At 42.6% G+C, this 23,340-nt stretch overlaps 1 protein-coding gene across 2 annotated transcripts in view; it reads right to left on the bottom strand.

Annotated features, from left to right (window-relative positions):
• Positions 1-8,673: 8,673 nt before the first annotated feature.
• The window catches only part of Rap1b (RAP1B, member of RAS oncogene family), a 31,645-nt gene continuing 16,978 nt past the window's right edge, over positions 8,674-23,340 (bottom strand). For both annotated transcript variants that reach the window (XM_052165897.1, XM_052165896.1), the window contains 7 exons: positions 20,232-20,313; positions 18,528-18,596; positions 16,938-16,994; positions 15,605-15,745; positions 13,255-13,398; positions 12,045-12,161; positions 8,674-10,539 (listed from right to left, as the gene is read on the bottom strand). In XM_052165897.1, the coding sequence (XP_052021857.1) occupies positions 12,075-12,161; positions 13,255-13,398; positions 15,605-15,745; positions 16,938-16,994; positions 18,528-18,596; positions 20,232-20,288 (555 nt within the window). In that variant the 5' untranslated portion in view covers positions 20,289-20,313 and the 3' untranslated portion in view covers positions 8,674-10,539; positions 12,045-12,074. The remainder of the gene's footprint in view (positions 10,540-12,044; positions 12,162-13,254; positions 13,399-15,604; positions 15,746-16,937; positions 16,995-18,527; positions 18,597-20,231; positions 20,314-23,340) is intronic.

The following is a 23,340-nucleotide window of genomic DNA, read 5'->3' as shown; positions in this document are numbered from 1 at the left end:
GCCTCCTCCCTACCGACACTGCAGGCCTCATCAATAGTGGAAATGTTCTTAGGAGCAACTGAAAAACCAAAATCGTTATCTCGGGACATTCTCTAGCTAAACCACAAAACCATTACTGTATGCTCAGCACCCGCGTTCCCGTCCCCACGGCTCTGCAGACGCAGACATCCTGTAAGCCCTGCCTGCGCACATCCAGGCTCTGGATGACTTACTAGAAAACAGCTCGGCCATTTAATTAGGACAGCTTTTATTCCGTCTGGGCGGTATCCTGCAATGCGGCTGGCGTGGTCTTTACTCATTGGGAAATGAAAGTCACGCCCAGGTTTTTTTCCTTCTCTAGTCTTCAGTGTTATCACGCCCTTATTCTGCCTGGTTTGAAGGGTCTGGGAGAGTTCCGGGGGTGTCTCTCCAGAGTCTCCTCTGCTCCCAAGGACACTGGTAAAGGGATGGAGAGATGGCTCAATGGTTAAGAGCACTGACTGCTCTTCCAGAGGTCTTGAGTTCAATTCCCAGCAACCACATGGTGGCTCACAACCATCTGTAATGGGATCTGATGCCCTCTTCTGGTGTGCCTGAAGAGAGCTGCAGTGTTCTCTCCCTTCCTCCCTCTCTCTGAACACAGGCGAATCTAGGCATGCTGACGGACACCTTTAATGCCAGCATTTAAGAGGCAAATTTCTCTGAATTCAAGGCCAGCCTGGACTACACAGCAAGTTCTAGGCCAGCCAGGGCTACAATGAACACAAACTCACCAACCAACCAACCAAACAAACAAACAAAAAACCCAAAACAATAAAAAACACAGGTGAGGGCAGAGTGGTGGCTCAAGCCTGCCACCTTTGCCATCTCGGTACTCAGGACGCTATGGCAGGATGGTTACAAGTTCAAGGCCAGCCTGGGTTACATCTTAAAACACCACCACCACTTGTTTCTCTTCTTTGGAGACTTCAGGCCTTAGAGGCACAGGTTGGGTAAGATGGACTGGGCGTGAGGCGCAAAGGGACAGCAAACACTCATTATAGCCTGAAAAAAATGATACTTCAAAAAAGTTTTTTTTATATATATATATATATATATATATAATGTTTGTTTTTTCGAGACAGGGTTTCTCTGTGTAGCCCTGGCTGTCCTGGAACTCACTCTGTAGACCAGGCTGGCCTCGAACTCAGAAATCCACCTGCCTCTGCCTCCCAAATGGTGGGCTTAAAGAAGTGCGCCACCACTGCCCAACTAAAAGTTATTTTTATTTATGTGTGGTGTGCATGCACGTGTGTTCAGGTGCCTGTGGAGGCCAGAAGAGTGCAAATTCCCCTGGAGCTGGAGTTACAGGTGGTTTGTGGGTGCTGGGAACTGAGCACCAAGCTCTCTTAACTGCTGAACTATCCCTTCCAGACCCCTGGATAGTAACTTTGAGAAACAATGTAACAAGTATGGAGAAAACTACATGTTTACTATATAAAATGGCTAACTGTCACTATACCTTCTAAAGCAGTGAGCTTTCTCAACCTGTGGGTCAACAGGAGTTCCCATATCAGTTATCTACTTTACCATTCATAACAGTTGCAAAATTATAGTTAGGAGATAGCAATAAACCCATTTGCCACCACCACATGAGGAACTGTATTAAAGGGTCTAGCATTAGGAAGGTGGAGGACCACTCTTCTATTCTAGAGAATTCAGAAGGATGTACTCTTGAGAACCGAGGTTACAGTTCAGAGGCAGGATAGAGTCTGGCTCAGTCTCCAGAGCCACAAAAACAAGAAAAGTCAATTTAGTTCACAAATCAAGAGCAGAAATTGACTTGAAAAATACCTTGTGAATGCCAATTTATTGACATCTAAAAGAAAATTACGTGGGTTCTAAAAATAAAGTATTTTCCAAAGCATGGAAAGATGGGCCTGGAATCTTGGCCATTCAAGACCTGTCCTTGAAGACGGCTTAGAAGCTACAATCGCTCAGCACAGGGCAGTCAGTAAATCTGTGCTAAGAATCCAGCCAGGCTCCCTATTTGCAATTTAAAATGACTGAGTTTAATCTTCAGGAAAAGCTGACAGTGGGGGGTGGGGTGGGGGGTGGGGGGTGTTTTTGCTTCTTTGTCCTTCACATGATTGACCTGAGTTAGCTGTATAAAAAGATTGAATTTCAGGTAATACCAGAGAGCTAAACTCTTGGCTTTCTTGAAAGATTAGAAAAAAAATTGTGACTTACAATGCTGACTGCATTCTTTATGAAATCTAAAAGTATTTTTACATAAGGATAACATAAGAACATCAAGAATATATTCCAGTTATCCACAATTTTGACTTTCCTGCTGCACATCACCCTCCACATATCATCTATATTTACACATAATAATGAGACTTGGATATATTTGGAACTCATCTCAAAAAGAAAACTTGACAATACAACTTTTAAAATATCTCATGTCTGAAAACACTTTTCACTTGTTTTTTTCCCTCCCAAATTTTCAACTCCCAACTCTTATGAATCAAACCTTTTTGTAAAGAGAAAGTTTTGGCCAGGCAGTGGTGGCACATGCCTTTAATCCTAGCACTTGGGAGGCAGTGGCAGGAGGATTCCTGGTCTACAGAGTGAATTCCAGGACAGCCAGGGCTACACAGAGAAACCCCGTCTCAAAAATCCAAAAAACAAAAACAAAAAAACCCCACCAAAAACAAACAATAAAAACCCCCAAAAAAGTTTTTGCCAGGAAGTCACTGTGTGGACCAGACTGCTTCCAACTTGGGAGTAATCCTCTTCTGCCTCTAGAATGCTGGCATGACAGGCATGTGCCACCATGCACTTATCATGCCCATTTCCCACCCCCCCAGTCAGGGTATGTGTGTATGTGCGTGTCTAGATCTGTATCTGTCTCCAGGCTGGTCTTGAATTTGACTCTACCTGAGTCTCTGGAGGGCTAGGCTGACAGGCATGATCACCACTAAACTTACTGTTGATAACTGTATACCGATGTATGTTATGCATCAATCAATCTTAATTTGTTCAATTATTCTTCCTATCGATAGGCACACAGTGCCAATGTTTAATCAACTTGGTATATAACCTTTTCTCTTTAGGTACAGACATTAGAATCACCTAGGCAAACAGGTGTAGTTTGAATTTTGGTAAATATTTGCAGATCCAATTTTTGGTTTATCTAAAGTTTCTGATTCCCACTTCCATTAGCAATGGTTATGTTCTAACCTGGGACTCTCCTTGTGGTGTTTCATCTATATGTTAAGCTCTTGAGTACTTATGGTGATTTACATTTCTGTGGCTTAGTTCTGTGGGCCAATTGATTGTTTTGTTTTTATTAGGTTCACTTATATGTAAGAGTGCCTTCCTGCATGTACTCAATGTGTGTGCCTGGTGCCCAACAGAGGCCAAAAGGTGTTAGGTCCCCTACATCTGGAGTTAGACACAGTTGTGGGCTGTCATGTAAGCACAGGGAACTGAACCTGCATCCTCTGCAAGACCTCTGGGTGCGCTTAGCTGCTAGCCCGGTTTGTGATTTTAGACAGGGTCTATGTAGTCCAGATTGCAACTATGATGCTCTCTTAGCCTCCCCAGGGCTGAGATTATCAGCTGTAAAACCCTACAACTGATAAAGATTTGTTGCTTTCAAATGTGTAGTCATTTAATACACATGTCTTTTGAAGTGTTTCTTGACAGCTCTTATTTTCTGTGTGTGGTGATCTGAGGACATTTTGTTGTCCAGGGGCTCCTCCCCTTCTTGCTGGGGTTGGCTCCACCGGGACAGATTTTTCTCCCATCCTTTCTACACTGGAATCTAGCTTCTTAGCCAGGCTAACCCCAGCACTCAGGAGGCAGAGTTCTAGCGATCAAAGTCAGCATGGCCTACAGAGCAGCCAGGGTTACACAGACAACCCAGTTCCTTCAGCCTTTCACACACACTGAGGTCCAGTGATTTCCCAGGGGTCTCCAGCCCGTCGGCACACCAGGGCTGCTGAGCCACCCAGCTTCACCGTCTGAGTGGACCCTGGGTTCTGGAAGCCTGGCCAGCAGAAAGCTAGTCCTTGTTGGAGGTAGTCCCGGGCTCTACCGAGCACAGCAGTCTAATATGACCTCCACTGAAACACCTGTCATTGTAAGCTGTTTCTTTAAGGATACCAATTCATCAAACACAGATTCATCAAAAAATCTGGTTCCTAAAATGTATTGCATTTTCAGAGTACAATAAAGCAGTCATGGCATTGATGACTAACTCCACTGTTCTAGAATGAGGTTTAGGACTGACTGAGCTTAAAACGACAACAAAACCTAACCTTCCCCGTAACTACCTTGGGAAGATGGACAGTGTACTTCTGACAATCCAGACAGGTAGAGAAGGTGGCATTGAAAAATATGTCAACTTTCCAGGGCTGACATACTTGGCACATTACTATATCCACCCTGTTTGAATGACACCCCAAGGGTAACCAAGTCAGTACTTGTCATCAGCCACATCCTGTCTAAATGCCCTGGCTAGAATATCCTGTACTGGGTCAGAGTGAGTGGGTGGGTGCCACTTCCTCTTCAGAAAGTCCTTTAAACATTGGAACAATTAGTGGCATGTTAGTGGCTGACAGTATTAAAGTCTCTAATTGATTTCCTTTTTTTTAAAAAATCATGGTCTCACTCTGTAGCCTAGGCTGAGATCAGCCTGCTTCTGCAGTGCTGGGATTGAAGGTGTGCACCAACAGACGATTCCAGTTCAGACTTTCTTAGGTCCACACCATGCTTTACTGGAGTGCACATGTTAAGGAAAGGAACAATTTTTTTCTACAATAACCGATGATATCTGAATCAAACCTTTGGTGATACAAACCATTATTTGGTGGGCTCAAAGTTCATTTTCAAGATGTGATTATAAAAGCAGAAACCGCAACCCTAATACTGGGTGCGTACCCCACCCCCAATCTGAACTTGTTCACATATTCCCTGCTGTTAGGGACTAAACCCAAGAGCTTGTACAAGCTCAGAACTCACATAACTCACCAGAAGTCATTTAATTATCTTCCCCAGCTCAGCTCGAGGACAATTTTATCAGCTTGAGAGAAAAATACAGTACAGAGAAATGGAGGGGAAAAAAAACATGCATTTTATGTCAGGCATGGAATAGAAAGATGATTAAGGGAGAAAATAATATTGAGAATGCAGGTGGGATGGATACTGAGGAACGGAACGAGCCCCGAAGTCGAGAATGCCTCCACACCCATCCCCTTTTTGGAATATGTCTTGAGCAAAGGCTTTATCAAGGAACCACGCCCACAGTTCCCTTTCTCTCTAGAAAGGTTTCTTAGTCAGGGCAGGGCAGGTGTCCTCTGTCTCCTCCTCCTGAGCACTAAGATTTTAGGTGTGTGTCACCATACCCACGTTACCCATCTTTTCTTGAAATAAGCCCCTACCCAGGCAGCAGGACAAGGCAGAATTAAGAGCTCTCTAACACCACCATTCAGACACCTTTCCTTTATTATGGACCTTCTCACGGGGTAGTGACTCACGGATGTCTCACCTAATCCTAGATTTGCTGAGAATCCCCACAGAGCACTTTAAATCCAGGACGCCTGAGGTGCTTCTGACCTTTACAGAGGTCTGCTGACTTAGACTCTGGCAGACAATGCTCCCCCTCCCCCAAAGCTAGGCTGACATCCCAAATCGAAAACCTTTGATACTACTTCACTGAAAAAAAAGGGGCGCCTGCAGATGCAATTTAAGGTTTGGCAAATTGCACTGGGCTATCTAGATAGGCTTTGAATGCCTCCACAAACATCTTTAAATGCCAAAGAATGGGCTCTCTTCTATTGTCTCTAGCAAATGTGCAGTCCTGTTAGATTTGGGGATGTGAGAATGGACCTCTATGGCTTTAAACCACCACATCTGTTAGAACATCCCCCTGTTTAGGACGCAAACGTTTCCCCAGACAATTAGATAAATAGAGCTACGGCTTATTACCAGAACAGTTAAACATTTATCTTTAAAACATTTCTGGCAAAGTACCAAGTGTGGCCTTTATTAGGAAGGCGTGTGGGAACACTGCCACGTCACTTCTGGTGGCTCCCTGTACTGGTAGCTGTGGCACTTGGTACAGACCACACAGGCCTGGTACCTTGGATCAACAGTCAATCCCCCACCAGGAAGTGGTGAGTGAGAGCAGAAACACTGGGCCCCGGGTGGATGGCGAGACATGACTACCACCCTCTGCCCACCAATCTCTAATCTAACCCCGTCCGTGCCAAGTCTGCTTATACCAGGCCTTCATGCTTAGTTCTTATGAAAGCAAATGTCACCCAGACCGATTAGTAAGAGCAACTGTTCAAAGAGGCTATCTGGGGAAGACAGACAGTCATTACACCACATAAAGCCATCCTTGCCCAAGTTCCCCCCCCCCCACCCCTTAAATGTATCCCTAACTACAATTCCTTGCCAGCTTCTCTAGTTTATCTTGATCAGCGCCAATCCCTTGGTCGTCACTGACCTCAAGCCTTGACACCTAAGCTTCTCCAGTGGCTCTCGGCCTGCGGGTCTCATCCCCACCTGACAAACCTCCATCTCCAAAAATACTTACATCATGAACCGTAACAGCGACAAACTTGTAAGTAGCAAGGACACTTTATTGTTGGGGGGCATTATACCATGAGGAACTATAGTAAAGGGTTGCAGCATCAGGAAGGTTGAGGACCAAAGGGTTAACGGCTAGCCAGGTCTCTAGTCAGTCACTCGTAAGTTTTTTGGGTTTCTCCTTTTACCAGAGCAAAACGCCCAGATCACTTCGGGGTTAAGTCTAGCTCAGTGGTTCCTCACTGTCTCTGGAGTAACTGCCTTCTCTGCAGCATGTTCATGTGTTTGTGGGTCTTCCACATTGTAGTGTATCTGACTAGTCCTTCCCACTGTCGAGGAAGTCAGTAGGTGTCAGCAGACACCACGCTTACTTTAAGCACCTCTCCCCAGACCTGGAGCACATTACAAACGTGACAGTCAGTGTCTTGTTCTGACATCACTCCTCATAAGGGACATACACCACCACACTATAAACTGAAATCTGAATGGGAATTGGCAGATGACAAAACCATGAAAGACATTTTGTTCTCTGATTTAAAAACTGCTGTGACCTTTCCACTTAGGTTGGTACATTACTCACACAGAAATCCTCTAAGGTAAGTGTGTAGTTTCCAGAAAACTCAACTGCTGAAGAGCTAAAGGCTGCAGATGGACAATTACCTCACTTACCAACAACAGGCTAGCCTGGTCCATCAGAGACGAGACTAACCTAAGTCCAACCAGTCATCAAGCCAAACAGTAACAATTCTGTCGACTCCTTCCCAACAGATGAGACAGCTGACGCCAGCGGCCAACGGCCAAGGAGAAAAAGCCTTTAAACTCGTGAGACTTGATCGCAGGTTTCTCTAAAGTAACCAGACTGGTGATAGAAGGATCTGTGCAGGTTTAGATATGGCTGACAGAGCTTTGCTGGCTGCACATCTCCACAAACGCAGTGCTTCATCGCAGCACTGTGATCAGTGCCCGAGACACAGCACAGCAGATGCTGAGAGAACGGCTAGGACCAGGTAGGTATCTCAACTCCTACATAAAACCTTTAGTTCCTAAGATCACACATACCGGCACACAGCATGTGCACTCACATGCAAACAAACATTACACACAACTCACACACATGCAAAAAAGCACAACCTGCAAGTTTTTAACATTCTTACACAGATATGTTTAAAAAAAGGAAATGGTTTTTCCCTCAGAGCCCAGCTTTTCCAACTGTTCTTGGGACACGGACAGGTCTCTGTTGTCCTTTGTTTTATCTTCCTATTATTCCACTGAGGGAAGTCCACCTGCATGCTAGTCCCATACCTTATATGCGGCTCCTACCTCTGTATGAGAGAAATGCTGATTATAAAGCACAGGCCTTAGGATCAAGCGACAGGACCTACGGCACCGCGCTAGCATTCACTCCGTGGATGCTGTCCGCACCCTCCTCTACAAGACAACAGACAGCGCAGGCGGTGCAGTCTCTCTACAACTCACCAGGCCCTGGGTTTGCGTGACAGAACTGGGTGACACTGGGTGTGGACACCTGGCCATGGTCACACGGAGGGAACGAGAGCGGTAGGATCAGAATCCAGAACACCCAGCTGTGGCTCTGCATCCCACCAGCTGACTTACTACACATTAGAGTGATGGCGCGGTGCTCTGGACCCGGGTCTGCAGCTCAGTGTCCTCATCAGATCCCTGCTCACCCAGGGTGCTCTCAGGCCAGCACAGCGGCCACACATCCCATGTCTGCAGTCCCCGTATTCACCTAACTGGGTTATCACAGCTAGTGGGTATTACTTTAGGATTCTACATGCATAGGGCCCCACAATACATTACCTCGCACAGAATGTCAAGTGTGTCACAAGCATGGATCCGAATAGGACGGCACTTTGGTTGATCTCAGTTGTGGCACTTACTATTGCTAAGCCAGTGGATGAAAACAGTAAACTGACATGATTTTAGTGTCCCAGTTTTGAGGGCATCCCCAGATAATTATAAAACAACAACAGCCCATGCTTTACTAAACCGTGTCTCGGGGACTAAAAACTGAGAACATGCACATCATCTACTCTAGGCCTTTCAGTGCCTGCAACGCTGTAATTTAAATACATAACGAGTAAGACCGTCTTAAAATGAAAGCCTTTAATGTCCCATTTCAAACAGCGTGTTCAGGACTGGCACACCTGCCAACTAGAAGGTACCACTAAGTAGTTGCTCCAGCAGCTGGTAATACTATGAAAAAGTTTAAGACCTTCTTTATAAATTTCACAGAATTCAATTATAGCACACATAAGACAAAAACAATAAAAGTAGCATAAATCCACATCAAAAATTGTATAAGCATATTAATATTTTAAGCATAAATGGTGGAAATCTCTGTGTATTAGTTCCAATCCATAGTGCAGTGCCCAAAGTATTTGACGCCTTCCTCCTTTCCCCACCCAGGGTCACTGAACACTAGCCAAAGGCGTCTGTTCATAGCACTACTGCTTGATTTATAACATTCTCAAAGAAAGTTCAAAGGTGGTTTTATGTGGATAAACAAGTCTAGAAAAGAAAAGAAACCAAAACCAAAACCGAACCCTGATATCTTTCATTCATCATTCTTGGAATTAAGAATCTGGTTTACCTATATGTTATAAATTATGAAATCACACTGCGTAAAATAACACCTATTGCATTTGAAAAGGTAAACCCATATTTATTTACTAGCACTGTTAAACATTACACAAAACACATTCAAGTGGCAAGTAATTATAATGCAAGCCCTTGCACGGCAATCCAAATTTATTGAACTACGGATGCTAAGTTATACAAAATTGCACCACTTTAATTAAGGCTTTTAGTTTACATTTGGCCACCTCAAAGTCGTTGTAACATCAGGTTGGTCAATTTAAATACTGTGGCTCCCTGTTGGATGGACACACAATCTTTACACCCAAACGTTAATGCATACAAAGCAACAAGGCATTGTTAAATAAAAAAGCAATAGTTCCTGCAAATGAGGCCTTGTGACCAATTACACATGATCAAAATTACTTCCACATTCACATCCACAGTACTCTCCACCAGTGAACATCGCAACCAAAACGTTACACATGTGAAACAATCACTAACAGGCAGAGATACTAAACCTGTATATTTGGTATTGCAGACACACGTATGCATGAGCAAGCAGGGGAGTCACAGTGAGAATCTACAGCTGCAGAAGCCTGGAAATGATTTACAAAAATTGTTAAATCATTAAAAAATTGTTTGAAAATATACACTTCTTGTTGTAGACCCCCACTGTACACACAACTATAAACATTGTTCCCTATGTAAACAAAAAAGGAAACATATAATAGGGAGATTTGAAAAGTCTGGACATTTCCTTCCCAACAGATATTAAAGGCAACGTCTTTAATCTAAGACATTATACTGAAAGGACTATCATATTTTAAAGACAAGATCACTGTCTCCACAGGTTTTTGAAAAATTAAAAAAACTATATAGCTGTGTTAATCAAAGCGCTTATTTTGTATAATACAATGATAATGACCTTGAATTTAAAAAAAATTACAATAAGCTACAAGTATCAAAGAAGCAAAGTTATCTGGAGTAGTCTATATAGGAGCTCTTTGGACTTTCTTTTATTATGCTAAAATAGTGGTGCTTTTAGGATTTACATTATTGTACTCTCCAATACAAAGTATGGGGTGTGTTAAAGTATACAGTACACCATTTTCAGACATGTACAACATGGTGGATGAAGAATGTCTCTTAGCAGTAATACTGGAAGTAGCCTCTGGTTTTACCAGCTGCATACTCTAGAACTAGTATATAAGTAAAAATCTCTCGTGATACTGAAAAGTGATTAGAATGTGCAAACTGACAGAGTAGCTTTCATCCGCCTCTTACAGGGTACCACCACAGGAAAGTCCTTTAAGATGTTGGTAGGTTTAACAAAGTTGGAATGCTGGCACTGTTGAATTGGGCAACAGTTCTTCAGACCTGTGGAAGGGGAAAAATACATGCATGAACAGAAACTACAACAGAGAACGAAAGGAAACAGTAAGAGCAAAATATTACTGTTTTCTAGTCTCTATAATGTATCTTTATCCAAAACAGATGGCAGTCCTGGAAGCCAGACCAAAGAAAACTCAAAAAAGAGGAAAGGAAGCTCTGCTCAAGCAGGGTGGTGGTAGCCCACGCCTTTAATCCCAGCGCGGATTTAATCTAGTTGGAGGCAGGAGGATCTGAGTTCAAGGTCAGCCTGGTCTACAGAGTGAGTTCCAGGACAGCCAGGGCTACACAGAAAAACCAAATCAACCAAACAAAAGGCTCTGTGCAAATTTCTATATTACTTTACAAAGATGAATAGAGCCAAAGTAATTGGGGGCCAGAGAGACAGCGCAACAGTAAAGAGGACGAGGTTCCACTCAGCACCTACACGGCTGCTTACTACTGCCGGAACTCCAATTCCAGGGGACACAATGCCCTCTTTTGGCCTCCCTGGACATCAGGCACACATGTGGTACAGGCAAAATACACACACACACACACACACACACACACCAGAAATGAATCAATCTTAAAAGAAAAAAAAAATCACATTAAAATTTCTGGTCAAACCAATCTTACTAGAAGAATTAGGGTTAATAGACAAATAGTAGTATTAACTGAAAAAAAAAACAAAAAACTTCATTTCCTTTCTTTTTAAAAATTTTTTTTTGAGACAGGGTGTCTGTATAGCCCTGGCTGTCCTAGAACTCAGAGACCTGCCTCCCTCTGCTGACCAAGTGTGGGATTAAAGCTGTGCACCACCGCCATGGCCATCACCAGGTCTCCCCGGGTCTCCCTTTGCTCTCCCCATTTGTTCTCCCTGCTGAGGCCCTTCCTCCAGCACTGCTGATTTGCACCTCCCAGCTCAGCGCTCAGGCCCTGACAGACGTAACCTAAGTTCTGATTTAACAGCAGCCGTGAACCCCCTGCAGCACAGCCGTGGGTATGGCCTCAGAGGCTGGGCAAACTGCTGAAATCCAGGCTCTGCCAGTGTCACTAACTGCAGGCTTGGCACTGTTTACAATCCTGGAGTTAAGTAGAGAGCCTGTTTTGTGCCTGACCGTCCCGACTGTAATGCAGGAATACTGCATTCTTGCCTTGAAGGCTTGCTGTCGGTGTCTCCCTGAGTAGAGGTCACAAGCTCTAGTCAGCACACCATGCACATCTTAAAACAGCTCGTCTCTCTCTGCTCCTGTGTCTCAATTATCTAAATGTAACTAAGAGGGAAGAGAGAGTGGGCTCTGGTCAGCAGCTTCAGGGGCCACCAGGATACAGGCATGTGCTTTACAACACGAAGTTCACGCATGCAAAAGCTCCTTACTTCTGATGACAGGTAAATGAGATATGTAGTCTGAATGACTAGGATTACCATGCCAAGTCATATCTTTCTGAAAGGACTAAGCGTCGGTTAATGAGAAGACTGTACCTCGGTTAATGAGAAGACTGTACCGTACCTGGCTCAGAGCTACAATGCATTCAGACCATTAAAGCAGCTGACACGATGACTTTTTGCGGGCCTTCCCAGGCACTGGAGTTTTTCTGTTAATTTGCCGCACTAGGTCATAAAAGATCTGCAAACACATTATCATCATCATCATTATTATTATTATCATTACTACTACTACCACCACCTTACTACTACTACTTGTTATAAAGAGGAAAAACAAAATCAAAACCCAAAACCCAAAAATGAAAATGTGAAACAAGAAACTCCTGGCGATTCCCACAGCTATAAAGGAATCCCCAGAGCACAAATATTCTTTTGCAGAATGAGTGTAAAGCCAGTGTTCTTACAGGGACCACGCTTTTTTTTTTTTTTGGAGAAGACTGAAACTCTTCCCCTTAAAGTAAGTTCTTTAAGTAAGAGCTGAAGAATTCTACTCAATTCAGTTAGATCTCTTACGAAAAAGAAAGTCCTTTCCTGTCTCTGATCGCTTTGTATGCCTTTTGTACCTTTGCTCTGCGGGACTTCACCTTCTTCAAGAACCATACTATCTTTTGAGTTTTAGCCTTTTATATAAACTCTCTCAAATACTCAATGAAATGAATGGTTTCTAAAACCAGCTTTCTGCCTAACTTCCCCTTTAACAATAATTTCACTTTATATGTATTACAAAGAAACCAAAATACTGTTATTCATTTGCATGCATATGCTGGACAAGATTCTTTTTTGGCCTTTAAGAACACATATTAACTTGGAGTTCCTCACAACATTTTGCTTTACTAATTAGTTAATTAATTAATCAATTAATTATCGGAGATAGGGTTTTTCAGTATAGCCCCGGCTATCTTGGAACTCACTTGGTAGACCAGGCTGGCCTCCAACTTAGAGACCCACCCACTTCAGCCTCCAGAGTGTTAGGATTAAAGGCGTGTGCCACTACCATCTGGCAAAAATTGATTATTTTGATATGTGTGTGTCTGGGTCATGAGTTCAAGTGCACAATGTGCAGGCAGGCTCCCCGAGACATCAGAAGAGGGTGCTTGGAGTCCCTGGAATAAGAGTTCCAGATGGTACGAGGAGTCAGCATGGCAGTCCCGGGAACTAACCCCAGGGATCTCTAATAGGAAGGTCCTCGATGCTGAGCCGCCTCCCCAGCCCTCCCCATTAATTCACGATGCTACGCTGAGTACAAAAAGTATTCTAAGTACACACGCACATACCTCATTAACATTTATTTTGGACTTTGCAGAGGATTCTAAGAATGCACAGTTGTTCCACTGTCTTGCTAGGTTCTGCCCTTGTTCCTTTCCTACAACTCTTTCATCTTCCAAGTCGCATTTATTACCAACCAGAATCATTGGGACCTGCGAAGACAGTCACGATGGCAAAAACACAATCACACACAATGACAACTGAGCTATAAAGTGCTTTCTAAAGAGGGGAAACTTATACCACAGTGGACCCGATCATGGTAATCAAAATAACCTTTTAAAAAGGAAGTACAAAGGATGTTACCTTGAAAAGCTGGCAGATTTCAACACTTCAAAATGTTTAAGGGTGTGAACCAACTTCATGTTTTTTTCTTTTTGTTTGTTTCTGACACATGTTTAATGAATTGCACAATACAAAAAGGAGAAATTAAGAAGTTCCCTAAAGCAGAAACTTCAGCTTCTCATGGTCCTAGTTGTAACCTCTTATTTCATATACTATGATGAAATAAATCAACTTAGTAAAAATCAACATGTATTAATGGCCTCTCCAGTCTGGATATAGCTAATGTTTGTAATTATAAAAGAGCAGCACAGGGTAAAGTAACACAAACCACTAATGGCCATTAAAACGTTTTTAAAAAATTTTTTTCTAAAAAATTCAAATAAGCAAAAGAATTTAGGCTTTTAAAAGAGATTTTAAAAGATTTTTTAAAGTAATTAATGCAATTGTAGAAAAACAAAACCTTCGAGATTCTCAGTTACAGAAGTGGAGACAATGACAGTGCCCACCATAAAGTCTCTTAGCCCTCATTTCAGTTGATTTCAGTTAACCCTATGACTCCTTCCTTCCTTTTTTTTTTTTTTTTTTTTTGGAGATAAAAGTCTTACTACAAAGCTCTGGCTGTCCTGGAACTTGCTACTTAAGATTAAACTTTGAACTCATAGAGATTTGCTTGCCCCTCTCTGCCCCTTGTGCTAGGAATAGGTGCACATCCATCCTCCCAGCACTACAGAGGTCACTATTTGTGGTGCTAACACCCACAGCAGCATCACCTACAAACTTGTCAGAAATGCAAATTCCCAGGCTCTACACTAGCCTAGTGAGTCAAAAGTCCTGCAGCAATTCCCACTGTAATTCTGATGTAAGATCAAACAAACTTAAGAACCAGTGCCACAGGTAATGAGGAATTATAGTTGACTCTCTGAAATCAACACATTACAGTGTCCATTATGTTTCACTCGGCAGGGACACCTAAATCTAATGTTTTAGAATGGAAGCTACTGGTGTGTTTTTTTACCATTATGTTCCTTTTCTACTACAGAGACATAATATAGGCATATGGTCATAGATAAATGTGGCTAGATCCTACTTTAAAAGGACTGTGCCCATCAACCCAGCATTTGGGAAAAGGCAGGAGGCTTGCTCCAAGTTCAAGGCCAGTCTGGGCTATAGGGAAAGTCTGATAAGTCTACTGTGAATGTGGCCACACACAGCCTGCTCTATTAACATTTCTCTCCCACATCCCTGCTGCCTCCCCACAAACACATGGTCTAAAAATAGGAGATATAAAACCAGGAGGTGGTAATTCTAGTATTGGGAGATCAGACAGGAGATCTTGCCTGAGCAGCAAACATTAAAAACTGCTTTTAAAAAAAGCAGTTTTGGGGCTGGAGAGATGGTTCAGCGGTTAAGAGCACCGACTGCTCTTCCAAAGGTCCTGAGTTCAAATACCAGCAACCACATGATGGCTCACAACTATCTGTAATGAGATCTGACGCCCTCTTCTGGGGTGTCTGTAGACAGCGACAGTGTACTTATATATAATAAAAAAAGCAGTTTTTTCCTACTTTAAAAAAAGTAGGAATAGAATAGAATAGAATAGAATAGAATAGAATAGAATAGAATAGAATAGAATAAAATAAAATAAAATAAAATAAAGGCAAGCCAGGTGGTGGCGCAGACATCTTTAATCCCAGCACTTGGAAGGCTGAGGCAGGTAAATATCTGAATTCAAGACCAGCCTGGTCTACAGAGTGAGTTCCAGGACAGCCAGGGCTACACAGAGAAACCTGTCTCAAAAAAAACCAATAAAGTTGAGTGAATATTTAAAATTTTTGTTTTGTTTTGTTTTTGTTTTTTCGAGACAGGGTTTCTCTGTATAGCCCTGGCTGTCCTGAACTCACTTTGTAGACCAGGCTGGCCTTGAACTCAACAAATCCACCTGCCTCTGTCTCCCAAGTGCCGGGGATTAAAGGCGTGCACCACCACCGCCCGGCCTTTTTGAATATTTCATTTTTAAAACAGAATATTACCTAAAGTTTGGAGTAAACATAAACATTCACTATGAGGTCTGCTTACATCATCAGTGTCTTTAACCCGAAGAATCTGTTCTCTTAGATCTTGTAAGTCATTAAACGTAGACTGTGCAGTGATGGAGTACACCAGAGCAAAGCCTTGTCCGTTCTTCATGTACAGATCTCTCATGGCTGTAAACTGCTCCTATAGTAGGAAGAGGAGGAGACAAGAACATGTTTTCATACCAAATTACTTAATTTAAAAACCTACACTAACAGCATAACGAAGAATACTTTAGCATCACGTAACACTTCTTAAAATTATGTATTATAGCAAGATACTACTTGAAAAATTATATTAGAAGTACATTCAACAAATGTTCAACTGGAACAGAAATAGTGTCTCTAAGAGCAACCTTTAACCTACCACAAAGCACTGAGTGCCCAGTCTTTCTCCGCCCCCCCCACCCCCGAGACAGGGTTTCTCTGTGTAGCCCTGGCTGTCCTGGAACTCACTCTGTAGACCAGGCTGGCCTTGAACTCAGAAATCCGCCTGCTTCTGCCTCCTAAGTGCTGGGGTTAAAGACGTGCGCCGCCATCGCTGGCTGAGCGCCCCAGTCTTATCCAGAGATACAGCGTGACACATGCTGTGGGGCTGTCTGCATGCAGATTTGTATCTTTCTGGTTTTTTCTACACTTCTTCACTAGGTGTGGGCATTTGTGGAGAACATGTCTGATTTTTTTTTTTATACCCAGAATCCTTCCCTTATTTTTGGATACCTACAAATCCAATTGCTTGTTATGGTCTCAATGACTGAATAGTCCCAAAGGCTTCACATGCCAAAATTTAACCCTCATTCTGAGGTATCCAGAGGGCAGAAACTTAATCCCATGGATGTTAAGAGGTGAGGCGTTTGGGAAGCAATTGGTGGACAGGCTTCTTTCCAGCAGGGGAGAGGCCCAGGGAGGCGTGGTCCTGTGTCTGGTTACCACTGCCTTGAGACTGTGAGGAACAGAGCCATCACCACATTCAGTTCCTAGACCTAGCACCTCCAGAGCAAACTAAAACACACCTACACTTACAAAGTTAGTTGGCTACAGGCACTTCATTACAGTAACAGAATTGACAGTTACTTCAAAGTGCTTCTGAGGAAAGCTACCAAACATAAGCATTTCATAACGTCAAAGAATAAATGTGCACCCAAGCATTGTCAACATTATCTGAAATACGCAATTAGACGATCTTAAACGGACTAGTACACCCATGGACCAGGAAAATTTCCACTCTACCATTAAAAAATTTCTTTGAAACTGGTATACTGCATTTAGAAGGTGCAACGTTTAAAAACTAGTACCATACACTGCGTGCGTATCTTTGATAATTTTATTTTACGTACCGTTCCTGCAGTATCCAAGATTTCAAGCATACACTGCTGTGCATCTACTTCAACTTGCTAAAAAAAAAAAAAAATACATAAAATATGCCTTTATTTTTAATGCATGTAAAACTACTTTAAAATATTCACAACAGTAAAAAGCACAACAGATAACTTTACAGGATAATACCAAACAATATTTAGAAACTGCATAGGTCACTGTGGCAGTTTTTAATAAGAATGGCCTGATAGTTTACGGCTATGATCATGTGGCTCCCACTCAGTACGGCTGTCTGGGAGGTCTGGGTGTGGCAGAGGACGACCCTAAGGACCAGCCTGCTCTCTGCTCTGCTCTTCAGGCTGCTCTGACTGTGGCCTGCTGCCATGAGGGAGATAGCCCACAGAACCGTAAGCTCGAATAGCAAGTTTCCTTGTTCGGTGTTTTATCACAGCAATAGAAAAGTAACACAGTCAACGAGCTTCAAAGCACCCCAAATTCTGGTCAGGTACCAACTCCATGTCAACTCGACAATGTGACTCACTCAACACTAACTTTGGAATAGAAATGTCTTCAAAATGACAGGTAGGAAAGCAACAGTTGGACAGTGCACCGTGCCTCCTGTTGGCTCCCCTGTAGCCCTCTGGGTACGCCTTTACCGCCCCCACCCCTGCCCTCTACTGTCTCATCACACTGGGTCACAAGGAAGCAGTGGCATAATAATGAAATAAAGTGCATATCAGTGTTATCTGAAACACTTTTAGGAATAAAATTTATTTAGGAATAAAATTTATTTAGGATTAGATACACAAGGAAAAGACTCCTGCTTCACAGCTGGGCTGCAGGAAGGAGTTTCTAGTTTTTGTGGTAGGCAAATGGTAAAATGGAAACACACATCTTCTTAAGTGGAGGCCAGGTGCTTCAGAAAGGCAGAGGACAACTCTCATCCTATTAAATTAAATATGCGTGCACACTGTTTTATCACTATGTGCCGAGCTAGCAAACACCAGGACTAGCTTTTCTGCTGTGGCAGTCTCAAGGAGGTGTTAAGTGGCAAGGCTAGGCTGCCCACTGGAGGCTAGGCTGCCCACTGGAGGCTGCCTCCACAGAGTAAGAGAGCTGAAGGCTGTTAGTCTTTCCAGTGAGGGAGGCCGGGAATATTGGGGCTGCTGTGTGAAGTGACACTCAAGTCACAATTCTCAGGTCAGAACAAATTTAAAAGTTCTACGAACTCGTGCATTGCTGACAGGAGTAGGTAAGCAATGACCAGAAACAGCACATCAATTTCCCACTAACAAACATCTTTTCATTTTAATTTATATAAAACGTCTGATAATTAACAATTAAAAAATAAGTCTTTTTTTTGTTTTTTGGGTGGTTTGTTTGTTCGGGTTTTTTTGTTTTTTTGTTTTTTTCCTGAGATAGGGTTTCTCTGTGTAGCCCTGGCTGTGCTGGAACTCACTCTGTAGACCAGGCTGGCCTCGAACTCAGAAATCCGCCTGCCTCTGCCTCTCAAGTGCTGGGATTAAAGGTGTGCGCCACCACTGCCGGGTTTAAAAAAATAAGTCTTTACATTTGTATTAAAACCAAAAGGCCTTTAAAAAGTAACATACCTTTCTATAAGAATCTTCTATCGTAGGATCATATTTTTCAACAAAAATTCCTTGAACGAACTGTACAGTCTGGAAAAAAATTAAAATAACATTATATTCTAAAAAGAACAACAGATCTGAGTCTGTAAACTTATTTTTACTTTTTGAGATAGGGTCTCACTATGTATCTCTGAAACTCAATATGTAGAGAGCACTCTGGCCTTGAACTTGCAGGGGCCCTCTGGCCTCTCCTATCCAAGTGTTGGATTATAGGTCTGCACTGCTGTGCTCAGTTTAAATCTGTAGTTTTAGATTACAGTTAACTATTTGTATCTGTGGGTTCCATAACCAACTATGGATAAAAAGTATTTCAGGATAAGAACAAACCAGACCGTGTGTACACTGATCATATAAAGTTTGTCACTGTTAACTATACAGTGTAACAACTACTCACTATACATATATACAGTGAGTACAACAGTGACTCAAATAGCATTTGTGTAGTGTTGGCATTGTAATTTTAACCCACAAGCACAGTCAACACATCTCCCCAATACTGCAGATACTAACAAAAAAGCAAATGAACATTCTATACACCTCTCAGTCTGATCTGAGTATGGTCAAACTCTACAGAGGTGGTCTTGAGACTGTGTGGCCTGGCTGGACCTCACTCTGGAGACCAGGTGGCCTTGAACTCCCGCAGTCCCACCTTCCCCTGCCTCCTGAATGCTGGAACTAAAGGCATGCGCTATCATGCATAGCATTAGGTGGCCATTTAAAATAACCAAGAAAGATGGTTTATCTTACTAACAGTAAAGAGAAAGTCAATCTAGGTTTGTTTTGAAACACAATCCCATGTAGCCCAGGCTGGCCGTTAACTCTGGGTCTCGCCTCAGCCTCAAGTGCTGGACTGCAGGAAGGCACTACACTCCCCTCCTGATCCATGTTCTTGTGGTTCTTTGCTAAGTTCTGTCTGTCTTCTCCATTCTCCAACCCTCATCACATCAAACTGTTTCTTCTAAAGCTAATTCTTGCTAGGGAAAATATGCCCATTAAAACAATACTAAACTAGATAGTCAAAGGCTTGAAAATGACTAATTTCAAACACACACACACACACACACACACACACACACATATTTATAAATGTTAAAAAACCCCTAATTTCTCTATATTGCACTAACATGCAAATATACATACATGTATTGGCTGCTACTCACTGGAAAGCCTAAACTTAATTCTCATATAATATAAATGCTACCCATTCAGATACACCTAATAATTGTCTAAAATTAAAGAAAATCTATACTTCTTGTAAAACTATGGGATCATACCTTAATCAGACCAAGACAAATAACCAAAAGCATATGTGGTATACACACCTATAATTCCAGCACAAGCGAGGACTGTCACATGTTTAGGGCCAGTCTGGTGTACCTGACAAAAATTGTCTCTCAAGAAACAAAAAACATAAACAACACAAGCTGAGCTGCAGCTCCGTTGGAGTGCTCTGCCACCTGCGTGAAGCCCTGGGTTCTATCCTCATCACTACAGAAAACGGACGTGGCCTTAAAGCTCTAAGCTCAGCATTCCTGGAGTTATGTAAAGGCAGGAGAATTAGAAATTCAAAGTCAAGATTTCCATTTGACTACTAAATACGAGAAAAAACAAAAACTGCCTCAATAGAAAAGAACATTTTGCTTACACTGAGCGAGAATGACTTACCAGAGCCGACTTCCCAACACCTCCTGAGCCAAGAACGACTAGCTTATATTCACGCATGGTGCACACTTGTTACACTCAGTACCTTGTTAAAGAAGAAGAAAAACAATCTTAAGTCTTGGTATTTATGTGCTTTTATAACACAGACAGACCAGCAGATTTACATAAAACAATTACTAGACTAGACTTTGTGGAGCGTGGTGCAAGTTTACTACAGAGCTAAGTATAGTGCTTGCTGTCAATGTCCTGGCAACCCGAGTTTGACAACCAGAATCAATGTTAAGGTGGAAGGCAGCAGCCAACTCCACAAAGCTGTCCTCTGATATTCACACATGTGGTGCACATGGTATAAGTACTCACACATGCATGTCACACACATGCATAATAATAATGAGGTAAGATACAAAGAATTACAGACAATCCTTTTTAGCTCTATCTTTTTGGGACAGAAGTATTGTAAATAGCTTACTGACTTGTCACCCACTTTGTTTAGGCAACGCATACACCCTTCTTGACCTGCACCAGCAGGCACTAGCCACACAAGCTGTGAGGATCCTAAGATCCACAACTTGACCAACTACAAGCACACTCCACCACAAAATGGGGCACTTTTCTAAATCTCACGAAGCCCTATTTCATGGACAAAATACAGTCCTAGATACTTTAGGAATAGGATGAGAGGGCAGATCTGGCCTGAACTAGTTTTGGAACATTGTGCGGTAAGGCAAACTATGCTCAGTGAACTTTTAAGAGAGTGTTCCTAAATACTATCTTACGCCTACCCATAGCCGGGCACTGTGTATGATTAACATTGGATGCATCATGAGAGAGGCAACGAGCCAAGCCTGCCAAGCAAAACAGACCCCACCCCACACTCCTCATGCTCCCTTTGCGATCAAAAATGCGCTTCTTCCTCCGAGAGCCCATACAGCGAGGCCGAGACGCCGGCTTGACCTGGAGCCAGGAGTCCTCCTAACACAGACAGCCAACTCCTCACGTCTCTGCAGGGCACCTGACCTGCACTGTTGCTGTGCTTTCCCCTTGCTAGTACGCAATCTGCTGCGTGAACTTCCTTCAATTTACTAAGACACAAGAATCTGGAAGCAAGCATTAACAATAATTTCAATAGAATAGCTAAAGGAAGAAGAGGGCTGGTTGGTGGCTGAGAAACATCACTAAGGACATTCTACAACTTATAAGCAACATGTCATACCTACCCCTCTTTTCTCAAACCATCTTAAGACAGTAGGAAACAAACACCCCAAACCACCTACAACTATCAACTCTAAGTACTGAGAACAGGCATATACTCGATGAATAGAGGAAAGTCCCTGTCCCTGGGACAATGGTCTAGAAGAGTGTGACGGAGAGGGACAGGCACGACGGTGCATCCCTACAACCTCAGAACTCAGAAGACCCAGGCTTGAGGCTAACGGCTACACAGCAAGATTCCAGGGCTCTGCAGCTCTTCCATTCTTTAGTCCACGCTAACTTACTCTTGCCTCTGGAAGTTTGCCGATCTTTAAGTTTCATAATTTCCCTCAAATCATAAAGGCAGCAGTTTGCTCTGCCCCAGGGAGGCAGTTTTCTAATATGGTCAGTTTTTTGCTTAAGCAACTAATAACTGCATGTTTATTATTTCCTGCCGTCTCATGCTGAAGACCCTCACATAGCATCATTTCGAAAAACTCCAACCTCTTCACTTTTTAGCAACACTGTTGGGGGCTTTCCTCTGACTCCTTGAGCTCATCTCCCTGAACTGCCACCATAGGACCTGCAACCAAGGAGGCCTTTGTAGAAGGCAGCTGGCTTTTGGATTCTCACTATGAGTTGTACCACTTGGTAACTACTTTTGTCATTAGTTAGTTATTAGTTTTGTCATTAGTTTTGTCATTAGTTAGCCAATTACTTTAACCGCCTGCCTGTTCGGTTTCACGATGGTCTTGCTTTCACCTGTTACAGAGAGTGGAGGAAACTTTTCAAGCTGGCCCACTGAGGACTGGCGTCAGTGACACCAACCAGCACTTCAGCAAACGTGAGGGACCAGGCTGTAATTTCACCTGGATCACCTACACCGCCCTGATGGTGACAAATCATTTTATCAGTTTGTAATCGTTTTGTCTTCTAACAGATACTTTGTCGGGAGCCTCACAATCTACTGGGAAACATTTTCCCTGTTTGTTTTTTAGTGGTACAGTCTCATTCCAGACCAGGCTGGCCTTGAACTCACAGTTATTCCTAGCTTCCTCAGTGCTGGGTGGGATTAGAGATGTATGTGCTAAAGGAAGACATTTATTTTTTAAAGTGTAAGCATTGAAAACATTTTAATTTATAGGAATATATTATAACCCGTGAAACATGTAGCCCTTAAGTATGAGATTAAATTCTGCCATATGCCAACATTCAAGTAACCCATACCCTCCCCCCCTTAAGGTTTAGAGGATTTAATTTTTACAAGGCACCTTTTCTTAATGGTAGAATATCTTCATTTGTCATAAATATACCACCACAGCTACATTTCCTTCTGCCTCAGAAATGGGCTGCACACTTTAGGAAACGTATTGAGACATGTTCTACAACTTTAGCTATACCAGCTTAACTACCCCTCATGTATGAAAGCAGTTAAAAATCATCAAGATAGGGGATGTAAATATCCCAACATCTTCTGAAAACTGAAACCTATTAAGAAATCTTCCTTAGGAATACACTGGTCACAGTTCTCTCTCAATCACTCACACACGCACACATGTGGGCGTCAATTACATAATGAAACCCTATCTGAAAGCACCTCCTCAATGTTTTTGCATATTTTTCAAATATGATACAGATTTTTAAAGGTCTGAATATAATGTCACAACTTGCCTATACATACACTGCCCATAACTAGGAAACCCATTAACATCATTGGGTATTCAACCAAAGGAAGATATAAAGATCTACATTTTCTTCTTCCTTGTGGCTTAGTAGCCCAAAAATCTCCAAGATGCTTCATACAGTGAAGACCCTTTTTTTTCTAATTTCTAAATAGGGCAATGGTATCCAGGGCTTTCTCTCCAACTATCATGTGTGTGTGTGTGTGTGAGAGAGAGAGAGAGAGAGAGAGAGGGAGAGA

The sequence above is a fragment of the Apodemus sylvaticus genome, chromosome 20, assembly GCF_947179515.1.
Source record: "Apodemus sylvaticus chromosome 20, mApoSyl1.1, whole genome shotgun sequence".
Classification (NCBI taxonomy): domain Eukaryota; kingdom Metazoa; phylum Chordata; class Mammalia; order Rodentia; family Muridae; genus Apodemus; species Apodemus sylvaticus.
Note: the sequence above shows the minus strand (reverse complement) of the source record. Positions and strands in the feature narration are given on the sequence as shown.